The sequence below is a fragment of the Talpa occidentalis genome, unplaced genomic scaffold (assembly GCF_014898055.3).
Source record: "Talpa occidentalis isolate TD23 unplaced genomic scaffold, MPIMG_talOcc4v2.1 talOcc4.7, whole genome shotgun sequence".
Lineage (NCBI taxonomy): Eukaryota > Metazoa > Chordata > Mammalia > Eulipotyphla > Talpidae > Talpa > Talpa occidentalis.
This window is the reverse complement of record NW_023605083.1, coordinates 102817665-102834865: the sequence shown is the minus strand read 5'-3', so window position 1 is coordinate 102834865 and position 17201 is coordinate 102817665. Positions and strand designations below refer to the sequence as shown.

At 45.3% G+C, this 17201-nt stretch overlaps 1 protein-coding gene across 3 annotated transcripts; it reads right to left on the bottom strand.

Annotated features, from left to right (window-relative positions):
* Positions 1-587: 587 nt before the first annotated feature.
* LOC119232278 (tripartite motif-containing protein 54) lies at positions 588-16847 on the bottom strand. Of its 3 annotated transcripts, none has more exons than XM_037494251.1 (4): positions 16651-16847; positions 11797-11955; positions 9447-9617; positions 588-1317 (listed from the first exon to the last, which is right to left on the bottom strand). In XM_037494251.1, exons 1-4 carry the CDS (start codon positions 16822-16824, stop codon positions 688-690), a joined length of 1134 nt encoding a protein of 377 aa, XP_037350148.1. In that variant the 5' UTR covers positions 16825-16847; the 3' UTR covers positions 588-687. The 3 variants fall into 3 exon arrangements, with proteins under 3 accessions (XP_037350148.1, XP_037350149.1, XP_037350150.1); XM_037494252.1 differs by having other exon boundaries at positions 9513-9617; XM_037494253.2 differs by lacking the exon at positions 16651-16847 and adding an exon at positions 16377-16607.
* Positions 16848-17201: the final 354 nt, after the last annotated feature.

The following is a 17201-nucleotide window of genomic DNA, read 5'->3' as shown; positions in this document are numbered from 1 at the left end:
CCTGCCTTCAGAGACCCTGGCTAGGCTGTTAGAAGCCTGGCCTCCTACCAGATGCACTTCGATTTGTGTACGGTCACCGCTTTCAATGACTGTAATTTTGGGCTAGTTATTTAAATTCTTTGACCCTTTGGTTCCTCCTATAAAAGTGGAGAAAATAATTCTCACTCAGTTATTTTGAGTGTGGAATTAACATGAAGAATGCCTAGGAATATATACTAAGTATTCAACAAATTATTAGTGTGACAGAAAAAAAAAAGACAAAGACCATAGGTGAGAGCTCACCAAAGGTTTCATTTCTGGGGAATTATTGCTATTGAAATTTCTCGTGTCTGAGGCTCAATTGAGCTAAAAACTGCACTGTAAGTAATCAGAGCACAAAGCTGTTCTGTTCAGATGTGCCAAGAGCTCACCTCTTGCACCACCCACCCTGAAAGCCAAGCCAGCAGCCCCCATGATTCAAAGCTCTCTTGTGTGAGCTCCCAGCAACAAGCTTCTAAAGTAGATTTCCGTTAACAAACAGAGAAAAGCTTTGGCTGATCAATTAGCTACGTAAGACTCCAAATCAAGACAGAAACCGCAATGTGGAAAGAATCTTTTTTTTTTCTTAAGAAGTGAAGTCTAGCAACTTTCAGGTTGCAGCTAAAATGGTAAAAGTTGTTGACATTTCAAAAGGCCAAAAATACTGCATTATACAGTAGATTCCCTAGAGTCAGCCTCTTTTCCTTGTGCCCCGGATCTGCTAGAGGGGGAATAAAATGGGTTCCCTGGAAGTTTTGCCTCTTCATTTGATTTTGGCACCCAGCCTGACACTGCCTTGCACAAAATCTCAACTGCTTCTTGGGACAGTGGACCTTGTGTCCAGCTCGCCTGCCAGGCCTCTCGGAGCCTGGCCGTGGGGACCAACATTTGGTCAGTCTCAGGAGGCATAAAGGCAGTAATGTCTATTCCCTTAATGAGCTTTTGAAAATAACTCCTGGTGGAAATATTGTCCTTGGCAGGAACCTGGGGGGACTTGCTGCCCCCCATGAGTCTCTCCATCTCTTCCTTGAGCTTTTTGTGCTCATGGAGAAACTGCACAGAGCTGGTGTGGTGCTGCAATAGAGCCTTCATCTGCTGGTAGAGCTGTCGGGGGGCTTGGAGTTCCTGCGCCACCAGCTGCAACTGCTTCAGCTTGGTGGACAGCTCGCTCTCCAGGTGCTGCTTTAAGGTGGCCACACGGCCTCTGATGCTGCTTAGCAGACTCTCTTCGATGGCATCCATCATGGCCCTGGTGTCAGCCGCACTGCTGGAGAGCTCCCTGATGCGTCTCTCTGTGCCCTGTGGAGGCAGCATGAACATTTCCTTAACAAAGACCCCTAGGCACAGGCCTGGCCCTGGTGTCAGCCGCACTGCTGCAGAGCTCCCTGACGCATTTCTCTGTGCCCTGTGGAGGCAGCATAAACATTTACTTAACAAAGACCCCCAGGCACAGGCCTGGCCCTGGCTGATACAGTTTCATGGCTGGCCTGGGTTGGCTCTTCTGCACTGAGCCAGGGTCAGCTGAGGGGTGGTGGTCAACGCAAGGTGTCTGCCCAGTTCCCTGGTATCCCTGCTTTCCTACACAGTGTTCAGTGTAGCAATGTGGGTGACTAAAAATGCCAGGTTCATTTCCATTCCCTTGCATTTAGGGGTGAGTAGGCAGGTGCGCAACAGAAGCAGAAGTAGGAGTTACGGGGTGGGGATTCTGGGCAAGCTGCTTAATATGGGCAGCCTTGACCTTGCCCTTCCCCTTACTCCTATGAGACATGAGGCATCCACCTCATCACCAACCAGGTGTTGACAAGCATATGCATAGCATGGCCAAGAGGAGGGCAGTGCCTGGGTGGGATGGGGGTGCCAGGGGGAGAGCCACACAGGCCAGCCTGGACCTCCTGCCTCTCGACTTTACCTTAAATGAGAAAACAGAATCCCTCATTTTCTAAAGCCACTGCTCACCAGTTTCTCAGTGAAATGCAGATCCTTATTGAAGGGAGAGTCAGGTGGAAGGAATTATCTGGATAATTTTGAAGGGAGTAAAACCTTAGCCTTAACCTTTGTGCTATTTCTCAAGAAAGTCAAGACCTCCCACTGCGGACTATGTTCAGCCGAAAAGGCCCTTCCCCACCTGGCTGGCCTGTTGTCCCCAACACATCCAGTGACTCTTAACTGGCAACCACTCTGTGAGCATGTCCACTGTCATGGGGAGCAGCACAGCGTGGGAGCCACACCATGATGGTCAGGGTATGCAGACCCAGGGAAGCCTTGGCTTGAACGTAGCTCAGGTGTCTACCTTGTGAACAGGACAGTGGTTCTGAAGAGAACCCAATGAGATGGTGACTGTGTCATACCTGGCACCAGTCCAGGCATGCAGTAAAGTGTACACGTTGGTCTTGCTTCCCCTGACTCCTGTCCTTAGGCAGCGGGGAGCTCTTCGCTTCCACATGCTTCTACAGGTCTTACATGTGTCGCCATAGCCCAAGCTCACATAATGGAAAGTCAAGCTAACGTTTGTGCCAACTTTGAAGTAAAATTCCACAAGTATCACCACTTCCCAAACCATGTTTTTAATTTAGCTGGTGAATACATGTGCTTGCCTGTCCTTTGTAGCCAGGAGTGGCCTGCTTGATGTGGGTTTTAGTGACGTAATAAATACACCACTGACTCTCACTTGTGACAAGTGCTCTGAAAAAAATGGAGGAAGGTAGAGCTGCAGGGTGAGGCAAAGAGCAAAAGCAGTGCTCTCATTCTGGGTGTGGAAAGGTAGCAGGGAGACGCTGACCTCTGAGGACAGGATCAAAGGATGGCCAGGCAGTGGTAACATCTGGGAGAGAGATTTTCCAGGCAGAGAGACAAGAGGACAAAGACCTGAGAAGGCACACCTGGCATGTGGAGCAGCAGTCAGGAGGCAGTGAGGCCCAGAATGGAGGGGAAGGTGGGGGGAACTTGGGACCAGACCATGGCTTTTGCTCGGTACCATAACTCTACCAGCTGAGGACTTTAAACAAGGGAAAGGCATGCTCCGAAGCAGTGGTCACTCTGGCTACCAATGGGGTAGAGTGGGTACAGGAAGCAGTGGGGGGAGAGCCACCACAGTGTTGTGTAGAAAGGGGAGAGCGTGGGAGAGGTGGGTGATCATGGAGGGAGGCATCTAGTAAGGGCACATGTGGTATAACCCCTTCTGAGCATGTGGGCAGTCATTGTGCCCATGCTCCAGGGAAGATTACAAGAAGCAGGTTTGTGGGAAATCAGGAATTATGTTTAGTTCGAATTACATCTGAGATGCCCAAGAGCACCCAGTGGAGATTTCAAACAGGCAGTTGTTCATGTGGGGCTGGAGCTCACGACAGTCGTCCGGGTTGGCAGTGAGATTGGGAAGTCCTCAGCACAAAGGGATTTTTCAACAAAAGGGTCTGGGGGGGATTGTGAGCAGAGAGCTGCGAGAAGGCTGCGCGGAGGCTTAGAGCCCACGGAGGTGGAGGCACAGCGAGGCAGTGCCTGTGGCTGTCCCGGGACAGTTGGGCGCCTAGAGGTCAAGTGTCCACATCACCAGAAAAAGTGTTACTGGCCGTGGCAACGAGTCTTTTCTGGGATGTTGGTTCATTGAAGAGAGAAAAAATGAATAAAAAAGCAAATCAGTGAGCTCATTTGTCTCCTTCACCCACTTAAGCTTTTTAAGATTTTAAATATTTATAATTTGAAGATTTAATATTAGTTTGGTAGTTCTTTAACTTCCAAGAAACTATATGGTCTATACTAGACAGAAAGTGTTCAGATACTACAAACTGTGGATTCCCCCCCCCTTATAAATGATCTATTTTAATGAACATAAAATAATGTACTTTGTGATAAAATAGTATGGAAAACAAAACACAAATACAAAAAAATTTAACATATGTTCTCACTAGTTTAAATGAGTGATTTGAACTTCTGTCTTTGTGATAAGGAATAGGTGACAGTAAAATTATTTTTGATTAGGACAGCTCCATGGAGAAGTTTACAAAAGAACAAGCCTGCTTATTTCCTCCACCCTGAATCTGGCTGAAAATATGCCTGGATCTCCCTATCTGTGGTTTTCCCAAGGTCCCTGCCGTGAACATGGGGTGAGCGGGGAGGGATACCCAGCAGAGCCATCCTGCGCAATGTATGAGGTGGGGGCAGCTCTCAAAACTATTTGTGTTTTTTCTCCATCATTGAATTTTAGCTTAAAACATTCCTGTACTTTTAACAGGAAACCCCTGCACTTGTGAGTAGCCAGGGCATAAATTCATTCTTCTCACCTTTGTATCCCACCCAATAGATATAAATGGATAATTCTTTCTTTACTGAAAAGTCTTATGCTTACCAGAGTTCAATTGTCACCGTGTCATCTAAAAGGGGAGATTCCATGTTCCCTGCCCCACGTATTGAAGTGTGGAGCTGAGTGACTTGAGGGGAAGCTAAAAAGGTCTTGGGAGAAAAGCCTTGGCGGAAGACCTGAAGGAGACACATGGAGCAGAGAGACATGTGAAGAAGGAGCCACACTTACTTCTTGTCCTTGGACTTGCCCCAGGGACTTGGGGGACATGAAGGAGATATTTGGACGAGATGTGGGTGAGAGACCAGTGAGAAGGCTGGCAAAGGCAGCTTTTTTCTTGAGTTGTACTTTGATTTTGCTCTTTTCCTTCCAGAGTTGCCTTGCTCCTGTGCCTCTCCTGTGGTTCCCTGCCAGAAAGTGCCTTAGATTTGTGGCAAGCTTTGGGGGCTCAATGGCCCCAATTTGTGCCAACCTTTGGTTGGGTATCTACCCATTAGGAGATGGGTAACTCTGGGGGTTTCATTGGGAAACTATATTCTTTCTGTTGCACACTAATTCTATTAAAGTTCTTTTCCATTGAATGTCTTATGCACTAAGTTTTGTTGTTATGTGGAAGGTGACAAAACCCATTTAGAGTGCAGGTTTGGGGAGTCCCAGGGTACCCCTCTGTCTGGTAACACAATAAGCCCAATGTTTCAAAATATAATATCATTTACATTTGTAAAACTGCTTTATTGAATATGATTGACATACAAAAGTAAGTGTACAATCTGAAGAAGTTTTAAAATTTGTTGTTTGGAGGGCCTCCCTGGTGGCGCAGGGGGTGAAGATGCAACCTATGAGACTGTCCTGCAGCCACTGCAGCACTTGAGTTTGATCCCCAGCTTGGGAGGAGACCCACATGGCGCAGAGGACCTCTCCTGTCTCACCTGCTGCTCCCCTCAGCAGTGTATTTCAGTCAATCTGCCTGTTCTGTTCCCCACTCTGTCTCTGGTGAATCCTCTCTCACACACACACCCCATACTCTGGCCTGTACTACAGCTCTTGTATGTATAAATAAATAAATCTTTTTAAAAAATTGTTTGGAAGTCACCATCACAATGAAGAGAGCAAAGGTAGCAATCACTGCCTAAAGTTTGCTCACGCGCATTTTAATTTCTTGCCTGCCACACATCCTTGACCTCTCCTCCCCAAGTAACCACTGATCTTTCTCTCATTGTACATTAATTTGTATTTTCTAGAATGTTATATAAATGGAATAATGCTCTTTTCCTTTATTAGGCTTCTTTCACACAATTTTCAGATTCATTCATGGGTAGTTCTGTATATCCATTTGTTAATCCATTCATCTGGACATTTAGTTCCAGTTATTTGTAGATTCCATTGGATTTTTTTTTTTTTTTTTTTTTACAGAGACCCTGATGTCATCTATGAGTAAAGATGATTTTGCTTCTTCCTTTTCTGTTTGGATGTTTTTATTTCTTTTTATTGGACACTCGGTTGGTGTTGGAAAATCAGTGAGGCTGACATATTCCTAGACGCTGAATTTCAATGAAAATAGAGCTTCCAGGAGCTTCCCTGAGTAGTGGTAGCTCTCAAAATGGGGATGCAAAGGATCACTTGCTTGTTTTTTCCCCCTCCCCACACCTATCCCTTTTACTCTTTTTCTCTCTCCCCTCCCCTATCCTTAACCTTAGACACAGCACTTAGCTTATCAATATTCACTAGTTATAAATATTTTGCTTCATCCGTTCATCCATTTTGAATCTTTATTCATATATGTGAAATAGTCCAGTATTGTCTTTCTGACTTACTTTTCCACACAAATTTCCCCTGAGCGCCTTCCATTTTGCTGTAAATGGTAATATTTCTTGTTTCCTTAGGGCTGAATAGTATTCCATTTTGTGGTTGTGCCAAATTCTCTTTAGCCAGTCCTCTATCAGTGGACACTTAGGTTGTTTCCATATCCTAGCTGTTACAAATAAAGCTACTCTAAATACTGTGGCACATATCATTTTTTTGAGCTAATTCTTTACCTAAAGTTTGATCGCTGGTGCATTCATTCTTAGTTTCTTAAGGTATGTTTAAAACACTTTCCAAAATGACTGTACCAGTTACATATCCACCAACCATGTATTAGGGTTCCTCTCTCTCTATAGCCTCTCCAGCATTTGTTATTGGAGGTCTTTTTAATGTATGCCAGTCTCACATGTGTGAGATGATATCTCATTGTAGTTTTGATTTGCATCTCCCTCATTAAAAGTTATGATGATCATTTTTCCATCTGTCTATTGGCTTCTGTATATCCTTTTTGGTAATTGCCTTTTTAGATCTGCTGCCCATTTATTAATTGGGTTGCTTGTTTTTTGTTAAGTTGGGTGAGTTCTTATTATAACTTGGATATTAACTCCTTGTCAGTTACATGTGTGAATATCTTTCCCCATTCAATAGAACATCTTTTTAATATGCTAATAGTTTCTTTTGCTGTGTAAATCTTTTCAATTTGAGGTAGTCTCAAGTGGTTATTTTTGCCTTCATTTCTATTGCCATATGGTTTTAGTCGCCAAAGACATCTATCATTGGTGTCAAAAAATGTATTACTAGTGCTTTCTCTCCTGTGGTAGGTTTTGTATCTAATTCTAATCATTTTGAATTAATTTTTGTGCATAGAGTTAGTGATCCAACTTCACCTGTTTACAAGTGTCCATCCAGTTTTGCTAGCACTAATTATTAAAGAATCTCTTCTTTTTGGCATGACTTCCTTGTTATAAATTAGATATTGATATATGCGTAGATTTATTTATTTATAATATAGTTTAAAATCAGGCAACATGAGGCCTTCATTTTTCTCTGGCTATTTGGTTTTTTTTATTGTTTCATATAAAATTTAGTATTTAAATTTTTAGTTATTTAATATTGTTTGCCTCTTGAAGAAAATCATTGGAATTGTCATAGCAATTTTGTTGAATCTCTTTATGTATTGCTTTTAGTAAAATAGTTATTTAGACTATATTAATTCTCCCCATCCATGAATATGGACTCTCTCTCCATCACTTTATCTCTTCTTCTATATCCTTTCATAGTGCCTGGTAGTTTTCATCATATAAATGTTGCTTGGGTTAATTCCTACATATTTACCTATTTTTGATGGAATTGTAAATGGAATTATTTTCTTAAGTTCTTTTTCTTCTTACTCATTATTTGTGTATAAAGGTGCTACAGATTTTTGTGTGCTAATTTTGTGAACTGCCGCATTGCTGCATTTATCATTTCTAATAGCTTTTGGAAGAAGTCTTTAGGGTTATCTATATATGTCATATCATCTGCAAATAATCATAGTTTCAGTTCTTTCCAACTTCGATTCCTTTTATTTCTTGTTGTTGATTGCTCTAGTTAAAACTTCTATTACTATAGGGCCTCCCCTGGTGGCGCAGCGGTTGAGCGCTGGGCTGCGAAGCTGCCCGCGGCCTCTGCAGCACTGGTTCGATCCCCAGCCACCGGGGCAAGGGTCCCACATGGCGCGCAGACCTCTCCTGCCGCCCACTGCTCCCCTCGGCAGTGTATTTCATCGGTCTGCCTGTTCTGTTCCCCCCTCTGGCTCTGGTGAATTCTCTCACCCTCCTGTGCTTCTGACTGTACCCAGTGCTTGTATAAATAAATAAATAAATCTTTAAAAAAAAACCCAAAACTTCTATTACTATATTAAACAGAAGTGGTCATATATATGGGACCTTAAAGGGAAAGCTTCCAGTTTTCACCATTAACTATAGTATTGGCTGTGGGTTTGTGATATATGAGGTTGATTCCTTCTAGTCCCTTTTTTTATCATAAATGGGTGCTTTTTTTTTAATCAAATGCTTCTGCTACATCTATTAATAATACCATATGTTTTTTATCCTTTGTTGATGTAGTGCATATATTAAAACATCCTTTGAGGGCCTCCCTGGTGGCACAAAGAGTTTGTGATATCTGCAGCCACTGCAGCACAAGTTCCATCCCTGGCCAGGGAGCTAACCCACATGGCGCAGCAGACTCTCCTGTCTGCTCCCCTCAGCAGTGTGGTTCAGTCAGTCTGCCTGTTCTGTTCTCCCCGACTCCAGCCACCTACCCCCTTCCCTCTCCTATTTCATCCTCCCTCCTCTCAGAACTCTCTGATTACCAGAACATTTTCCACAGCCTAAGAGTTTTATAAACTCAATTTAAACACATTATTTAGTATTGAGAAGATCTAGAAACATCATCTATGGAAGACACAGAGGAAATCTACCTAGATCCCTCTTTCCAGGAGTACTTCCTGCCTGTGGTATGACCAGCCTCCAGCTTTCAGGTCCTGCGCCCTCCCAGAGCAGCTCACTTACGGAGGCTGAACAACAAGATCTATAACAGCCTAACTGCTTCTGTGCAATATAGGGGGCCCTGATGGGCAATACTGGTTCCATTTTTCCCATGTGGATCAGGCTCCAGATTCCCTACCTGGATCAAATGCTGCTTGTCAGGGCTGCCGTGTAGTTTGCCTTCCCTCTTGTTTCATCTACTTCTTCCTCCCTCCCCCTCCCCTCTTTTGATAGGTATGATTTGGATACACTGCACTCCACACTCTGTCTCAGCTTCTGCTTCCTGGGATATCCACTCTTCGGGCGCTACTGTGGCCCAGATAGCAGTCCCCAGGGACCACTGCCCTAGCTGTCAGTTGGCATCCCTGTCTGCTTAGCACCAGAATTTATTTCTAAACCACAATATAGATTTCAGTATGTATGTATATATGTGTGTGTAAATCAGGAAATTTTGCTCCCTTTAAAAAATGTATCCAGATATTAATTCCTAAAATCTATATCGTAGGGAAGAAAAAGCTACAAATTAAAGAAAATAGGTCATCCTTATTCCTTAAATGATGTGACCATTAAATTGCCATTTTTAGAAGCCCTTAAAGCAATCAGAATTCACCCATTTCTCAAGGTGCCCATTTCAAAAGTTGATATGTTTGGGGACATGTTTAATGAGAACCGATCTCTAGAGAATGCAAAGTATACTTTTTCCCTCTGTCAGCCTAGTGCCCTGCAGAGAAGACTGTTTGAACTAAAAGCAAACATTGCCCTGCTGTTGTGTGGGCAAAGACATAAGCCCCCGAGTGTACCTGCATGGCCTGCGCTGCACGCTTGGATTTCTGCAGCACCAGCTGAATATCCTCAGCAAAGCTCACCTTCCTCTCTGCATAGGCATCAGAAATCTTGGCCACCTGGTGAGACCTGTGGTCCCCAAAGAGCTTGCACGTTCCACATATTGGTTCTTCATCACTTAGACACATCTGATTGATAGAAGGAAAGTAAATGGAATATTTGCCCTTCTGTCACCGTGTGCATTCAGGACCTGCCATGTCCCATGTCCCAAGCCAAAGATATTTGAATGAATGTATTTTTATTAAGCAGGTACCAGAAGACACAGGACAGGAGACTCTGGTGTGTAAAGGGCAAGAGGATGGTGGTACTACAATGCTGCACAGTGATTTAGCAAGTGCATATCACATTTGATATCTTCTAGACTCCTCATACAACCCTTTGGCTTAGGTAGTATTGTGTCCATCTTATAGGCAAGAAAGATGAAATGACTCTGAGATGTTAAGAAACTTGCCCAAGGACACACAGCCAGGAAGAGAAAGCACTGAAATTAGAAGATAGGGCTTTCTGACTCCAAGATCAAGGCCTTTTTGATTTGGCCAGCCCACCACCTTCCAGGGATCTTGTGAGGGTTAAATGCCACTAAGTCTGTAACAGACCTGAACCATGCCTGCTATTGCGAGGATATCACACCTGGTGGCTATTGATAAAATCAGAAGGACCTGGACAAATTTGACCCACTACAGCCTCAAGATAAGCTGAGTACACTTTAGGTGAAAGAGATGGAAGGTCCTCATCAGTGCCCATCCTGCTTGGACATCCTCTTCTAAAGTGGAGCCTTGGAATGAACACTCCTATCTTGGAAGGGGTGGTGACTGCAGAGGATGGGACAGAACCACTAAATATTCAGGGCAAACGAAACTGATTTTTAAAGACAGAGTCCACACAGGAATCCAGAATTGCATCCTGTTCTCTTGAGCCCTCTTAGTGGCTTGAGTTAACATGCCCAAGCATGCCACTTATGCCCTTGCAGGAGGGCAGGAACCAGATGGAACCAAGGCCAGTAGAGTTTGAGCATCTCAGAAGATGGGCTGAGGGTGGGAATTGCAGGGAAGCCTGCCCTGCCAGGACAGACAGAAGCCTGATATCCTGCAGTGGGAGCCTCTGGAGCAATGCAACCTCTTTCAGAGCTTCATCTGGGCTTTAGGAGTTGGCAGCCACATTTCAAGTTGGCACCAATTTAGGAAAACAAGGGAATATTTTGGACCTTCTCCAAAGAAATCACCAACTTAGTTTATACCTGACAATTAACAAAGCAGCCTAAGCTGGTGGTTGGTGCCACCTAATCTGTGAATCGTGGAGAACTCGCCTCATCCTGCCCCCACAGGACTCCTGGGACATTCAAGTTTTAGAATGAGATTTGCCAAGGGTGCAGAATTAAAGCTGTGGCTCTCTATCTATAATTCACATCTGAATTATATATATGACAGGGAGTATCTGACCAAAATCAGTGCTAATAGGATGATGACATACATCAAAGTACCTCTAAGATCACTTAGCTGGGAGCATGGGCTGTAAGTAGAATACACATGATCTGTTTAAGTCACATGTAGAGACGTGTGAATAAATGCACACACGGAACATCATGAGAATACAATAAAGGGTTCATAACACTTATTGGGTAAAAAAGTCATGCAGGATATTAAAAGATCAGTATCACACTCAGTTCCCCAATAGGCATTCAGGAAGCAAGAAGAAAACAACAGGCTTATCTCACCCCACTCTTTCTTTCTGGGGTGATCAAGGGTAGCTACAGTCTTATAATTTTGAATATACTACTGCACTTTAGCTATCTGAGCCCCTCTATCTGTGGCCCCTTAAATCTTTCTTTGACTGAAAACAACACACATGTGCGCATACACATATCCTTGGGCTTCATCATTAAGAACTAAGAATTAGGGCCTCCCCACTGGTGCAGCGGTTGAGCTCTGGGTTGCGAAGCTGTCCACAGCCTCTGCAGCATGGGTTCAATTCCTGGCCAGCCAGGGAGAAACCCACATGGCGCAGCAGACCTCTCCTGTCTCACCTGCTGCTCCCCTCAGCAGTGTACTTCGGTCCTTCTGCCTGTTCTGTTCCCCGCTCTCTGGTGAAATTCTCTCACCCTCCTGTGCCTCTGACCTGTATCCCAGTTCTTGCATAAATAAATAAAATCTTAAAAAAAAAAAAAAGAACTAAGTCAACATTGGTTGCGTGAATTTATAGTGGAAAGTAATCATCTGCTATGCTCCTGAGAAAATATATGCTTATTGATGAGTAATTGGGCATATTAGGGAGGTAGGCAAGAATAAAATTAAAAGTAAAATTTCATACCAGATTCATGATTTCTCCATGCTTTTTGCACATTTGAGCGAGCTGCTTTTGCTCCTTGGTGTGGAGTGTCTCAAGTTCTTCCTTGAACTTTTCCAGTATGTTTTCAGCCAGGATATTCCTCTGTAATCCATTTGTTCCCCTTCCTCTCAAATAAATGACCTGGAACACAGAGACAGCATGAGCATGTGGCATATTCCCCTGCCAATCGTGACATCATCATGGGGAAGGAGGCGCGCTCTCCATGACAGAAGTGCACTCTGGATCAGGGAGAACAGGAGACCTACCCTGGGGAATGCTGACAGGACTTCTCCTTACCCCTCAAAATAACCCCTCCCCCTCCAAAGCCCTCTGGCCTGGGCAGTGTGCACATTCTTGTACAACTACAAAGACAGCCACCCCAACTGCCTCAGCTGAGCTGGGGAGCTGCCTTTTCTCACCCACAAGTCTGGCTAGTTAGCACCTGCTCTGATTTCCAGGGAAGCTGAGTCCAGTGGGAAGAACCAAGACTGTGTTGATAGATGTGCAGGCGACCCGGAAAAAAAGCATTAAGTCTCCTTGAGGGTGATGGATATCAGGACTGGCATCTCAATGAGATGATACCCAGACTAGGCATTGGGAACCAAAGTGCATTGAGCACATCTTTTATTTTCTGTTTTCTGAGACTTTGGCATCTAGCATCTTGCTGATCCTCCAGGATGGCCCCTCCCAAAGTTAGCTAACTACTGGAGTCTCATTCTTGGGTCTCCAAGCAGACAATTTGTCTAGACCCTTCTGTCTTTTCTGACTGTGCCACTTTGGGATGAGGATGAATGAATAACTATGTATTTGTTCTTGCGTGGCAAAAACATACAGTATTTGAGTCCAGGAGTCTGAAAGGAAAAAATCCAAATTCAAGTTCCAGCTATGTGAAACTGGAAACTATCCAAATATCTAAGTAGTGAGAAGGAATACATAACTAAGTAGAGGTGCGTGTGTGTATTGTCAGTGGACTACCCCACACAACAATAAAAAGATGAACTACTGGTATAAGAACACAACTGCATCTCAGAGAAATTATATTGGGTAAAACGCTAGTCAAAAACAGTATGTATGATATGATTCCTTTTATGTAATTCAGGCAAAACTAACCCATGGTGGAAAAAGTCAGAAAGTCTCTAGTGCAGAGTCACTCACCAGGAAGGACATGGGTGAGTGAAATATTCTAAGTTGTGGTCTGGGCATATTACATAGAGATAAAAGTTTATAATTCATTAGATAAAGCTCATCTCAGATGCACACAGTCACACATCCACCCCCTGTGTTTATACCACTAGGAAAATAGCCCGTGCCTTAAACATTAAGAGTGGGATTGGAAACTTTGGTTTCATGATCCATAAAATGAGGATCCCAGTTCCGCCTCTCTGCAAGGCCTTACACTGCTGTACGGGAATGCTTGTAAACAATAACATCCTTTAGAGACGTAAAGCTATCTTTATGCTTAAAGTGACTTTTCTATTGCTTCTTTGAAAAATGAGTGCTTGTTTAAGCTTTTAGTGGGCTTGGATTTGAAGATCAACTTTCCCTGGTACAATAAATCTCTTTTTCTAGATGATTCCCTCTCTGGACCAGGAGCCGGCCTGGCTCGGCTCTCTGGTCCACGGGCCCACAATCCTGTTCCCTGAGGGTTTGCTCAGGATGCAGTGCAAGAGGACACTTTGCTTCCACCCCAGCCTCTGGAGTGAGCAAGAACTCAGCTCAAAGGGGCCACCTGCCTTGAACCCCAGCAGCACTCACTACTAAGGAGAGCGGTATCTCCTCAAGAGCACAAGGCTCGGGCTTCCCTGGTGGTGCAGGGGGTTAAGCACTGCACTATGAAGCAATCCGCAGCCTCTGTAGCATGAGTTCAATCCCCAGCTGGCCAGGGAGCAACCCACATAGCGCAGCAGACCTCTCCTGACTCGCCCACACCGGCTGCTCAGCAGTGTATTTCAGTCAGTCTGCCTGTTCTGTTCCCGGCTTTGTCTCTGGTGAATCCTCTCACCCCCTGCATCTATGGCCTGTGCCCCAGCTCTTGTATGCATAAATGGATGGGTCTTTAAAAAACAAAACAAAAGAGTGCAAGGCTCCCTCTACAGTGGATTGGCCAGATCCCCAGTACCAGTATCTGGCACCTGGGCCTTTTTTCTTTTCATATAAAATTGAACAGCAGGGAAATATCCTGGAGGCCCTGTTGTGGGGTAACTAGGCACAGGGTGGACAGGGGGAACAGGCAGCAGTGGCGGGCAGGAAGGTTGGGAGGTAGGCAGGCAGCCAAGACTCCCAGCCCCCATGAATCTTTACTTTCTCTATGTTCTCTTGCGGTCTCACCTGTCCTGTAGTCACTCGTCCTCTTGTAGCCATCCCCTCCAAGCCGTCCTGAGTGACGCCACCCTTAGAGCCCAGTCTCCAGGCTCAGGTGTGCACACTTGCGCATGCCCACACCACACTCCAGGCGTCCACAATCAGGCATGCGTGCCCCGCGCCCACGCTCCCAAATGCCTTCTGCATCAACCTGATCAAGGCCACAGTTGATAGCCACAGTGGCTTCGGGCATAAAAAGCCTGATTAATTTAATTTACCCTACAGGCCCGCCTTGGAAAGCTTTCCCAATGTCCTCTTCTGCCCCATGTCCCACTGGGACAACTCGAAGCCCAGAGGCTCTGAGCCCAGTGGGATGAGATTCTCCCATACTTGCTCAACACCATGCCTGCTTCTGTGGGCTGCACCTCACAATGGCCCAGCCCACAAATCCATGTGAACAAAGGCCACCAGGACACTACCAGAGCTCCTGAATTTTCCTCCAAGTTCTCAGAGTCTGCAGGGTCATGTCTGCATCTGGAGGAGGAACCAGAGTGGGGAGTCTGTGGACTCAAATGTGTTATTTGAAGTCATGAGAAATTGAAGATGGTGATGGAGCCCCTGTGGGTGAGCTGAGGAGCTGCTGCCATCGAATGCTCAGCCCACAGGCGGGAAATTCACGTCAGATGGGGAAAGAAATAGGTGGACGAGCACATTATTTACAGGAATGGAGGTAGCTGTGGGAAGAACTGCTACGGGGCAAAGGGCCTAAAACCAACACCAGATCAGAACTTCTGTCACTGGTCCTAAATCCAAGCACTTGCTGCCATTAATGCAAACAAAAGGTCCTTTGGTCTAGCAAAAGAGGGGGGAAATGATTTATTTTAACTAACAGGGAAGAAGAAGAAAGAGAAATAGCCAAGTAGAGAGGGAAAAGTTTCCACTACCGAGGATCATGTGAGGTGGAGCTGCAGCTACAGAGCTGGCTGGATGTGGCAAGGTCTACGCATCTCATGCCAGGGCCTGCAGCTCCCTGGGCTAAGTCTCATCAAGTCCTGCCACCACTGTGGGGACAAAGGCCAGTCACTGTGGTGGGCAGCTGCCTTCTGCAGCCATCCTGACTTTGGAGCCCATATGCATCCCTCCCTTTTAAGGTTTCCTCAAAGCGGCCAATCTGCTCCCCCACCTCCCTAGTAAACTCCTCTTTCAGGATGTCAGGGGTAGATTTCAGTGAGAAGAGCATCATGGTTTGTGTCCATCCTGGGAAGCCCCAGGGGTGCAGGACTCAGTTGCCCTGGGTTTCTCCAACAGAACCAAGTAGAAAAAGATCAGAGTTTGCCTCTGGGCAATGGGAATGTGTGGGGGACATGGAACCAGGCGCATGACTTTTCATTAGGAACTCTTTTCTAGGGTTTACCCTTTTAATCCTGTGTGTTACTGTAATATGATTTTAAAAGAAATACACAAATAAGTGAAAAATTCAAGTTGAAAAATGAAAAACATAAATAAATCCAAGCATCTGGCGCTTCTGAACTACTGCCCTGCTTCCCCTCATTGCCTCCCCACCCCTGCATAGCCAATCGATTACTGTTTTGGGGAATTGGGCACCTATTTCTCTAAGCAGCCTGTTCTCTGTTCCTTCTGATTCAGGATCCTGAGATAGCTTTCCTTTTCTTGCCATTGTTTCATTCTATATATTTCCTTCCTTTCTTCCACAAATACCTGAAAGATCTGGAGAAACACCAATCGTGGTTCCTATGTCCCAGATGAAGAGACACTATACAAGTCATTGCTCAAAAGGTTCCATGGCTATTGGGGCGCTGTTGAAGCCAACACTACCATGACCCTTTCCAGGCTAAACATTTTGCCTGGCTCCCCACTGCTTCCAGGAAAAAAAGCAAAATCCTTTGCATAACTTGTAAGACCTCCTTTAATATCCCTGACTTTCTTTCCTGGTGGGTCCCTTAGCGCACTGGCAGCCCCACAACCCTCCATTCAAACCTCCCGATCAGCTGGCCAGACCTAAGTAGCCATGGGTTGACAACTGTTACCCTCTTTTCCCAGAATGCCCTCTCCAGCCACATCTCCCTGCTATGCAGACACTCCCAGGTGTCACCTCCTCTGAAGCCTTCCTTGACTGCCCCTTGGGTCTCTCACTGTGTGCAAGTTGCCTGTTCCTGCAAGGACTAGTACTCATGTCTGAAGCTGGGGCCCCTACACAGAGATCAGGCCTCTGGTAGTAAATAACTAAACACTTTACTCACCCAGTGTGTGCTGATTAATGGCAGTGGGCATATTTTATCCATGGCCGGTCTGTTAGAAGCGTCTCTCTAGCAGTGAGCCAATCTGCATGTTGTCCAGTAGCTCCTGATAGATTGTCCAAGCTGCTCCTTACCTGCCCCCAACAGCACTCAAAGATGTGGGTTATGGCGTGTCTGCACTATACAAGCTGAACATCCTTCCCAGAGGAGTGGCAAGGACCACAGAGCAGAAAGAACTCTGCTGCATCAGATAGTAAAAGGCATGACCTTTTCTTACCTTCCGACACACGGGGCAGCAGAACTGTCCATTGTCATGGGTGCAATTCTGGCACACCAAGACCAGATCCAGGCACTGCTTGCAGAAGTTGTGGGAGCAGGAGAGTAGCAGCACAGGGGGTGTGAACAGCTCCATGCACACTGGGCAGGACAGCACCTTACTCAGGCCCTCCATGGCCTACAGACACCTGAGCCTAGTCAGGCTTCTAGAACAGGCATGGAACTCAGCTGTGGGAGACAGGTCACAATTGAGCCGCAGATGCACAGTAAGCCTACAGATACCTGTGGTGCCAGGATGGATGTGTGTGTATGTGTTTGTGTGTGTTTGTAGTTCTGTGAGTGTGTATGTTGTGTATGTGTATGTATGTAAACTGTGGCCTGCAATTAAATCCAGCCCACATCTTTTTGTCCTGCTTATGAACCACAAATGGTTTTTGCATTTTTGAGAGTGGTAAAAAACAAAAACAAACAAAAACCAAGTATATGTAACAGAGATCAAGTGTGACCTGTGAAATCTAAAACATTTACTTTTCAGCTCAGAAAATGTTTGGA

Excerpts from the sequence above, each read along its gene's own strand:
- LOC119232278 (XM_037494251.1), bottom strand. The coding sequence starts at position 16,824 with ATGGAGGGCCTGAGTAAGGTGCTGTCCTGCCCAGTGTGCATGGAGCTG. Across the intron at positions 11,956-16,650 it reads GCTGCCCCGTGTGTCGGAAG|GTCATTTATTTGAGAGGAAG; the intron begins GTAAGAAAAGGT and ends TCTGTGTTCCAG. Across the intron at positions 1,318-9,446 it reads GTGCAGCGCAGGCCATGCAG|GGCACAGAGAGACGCATCAG; the intron begins GTACACTCGGGG and ends CTGCCTCCACAG.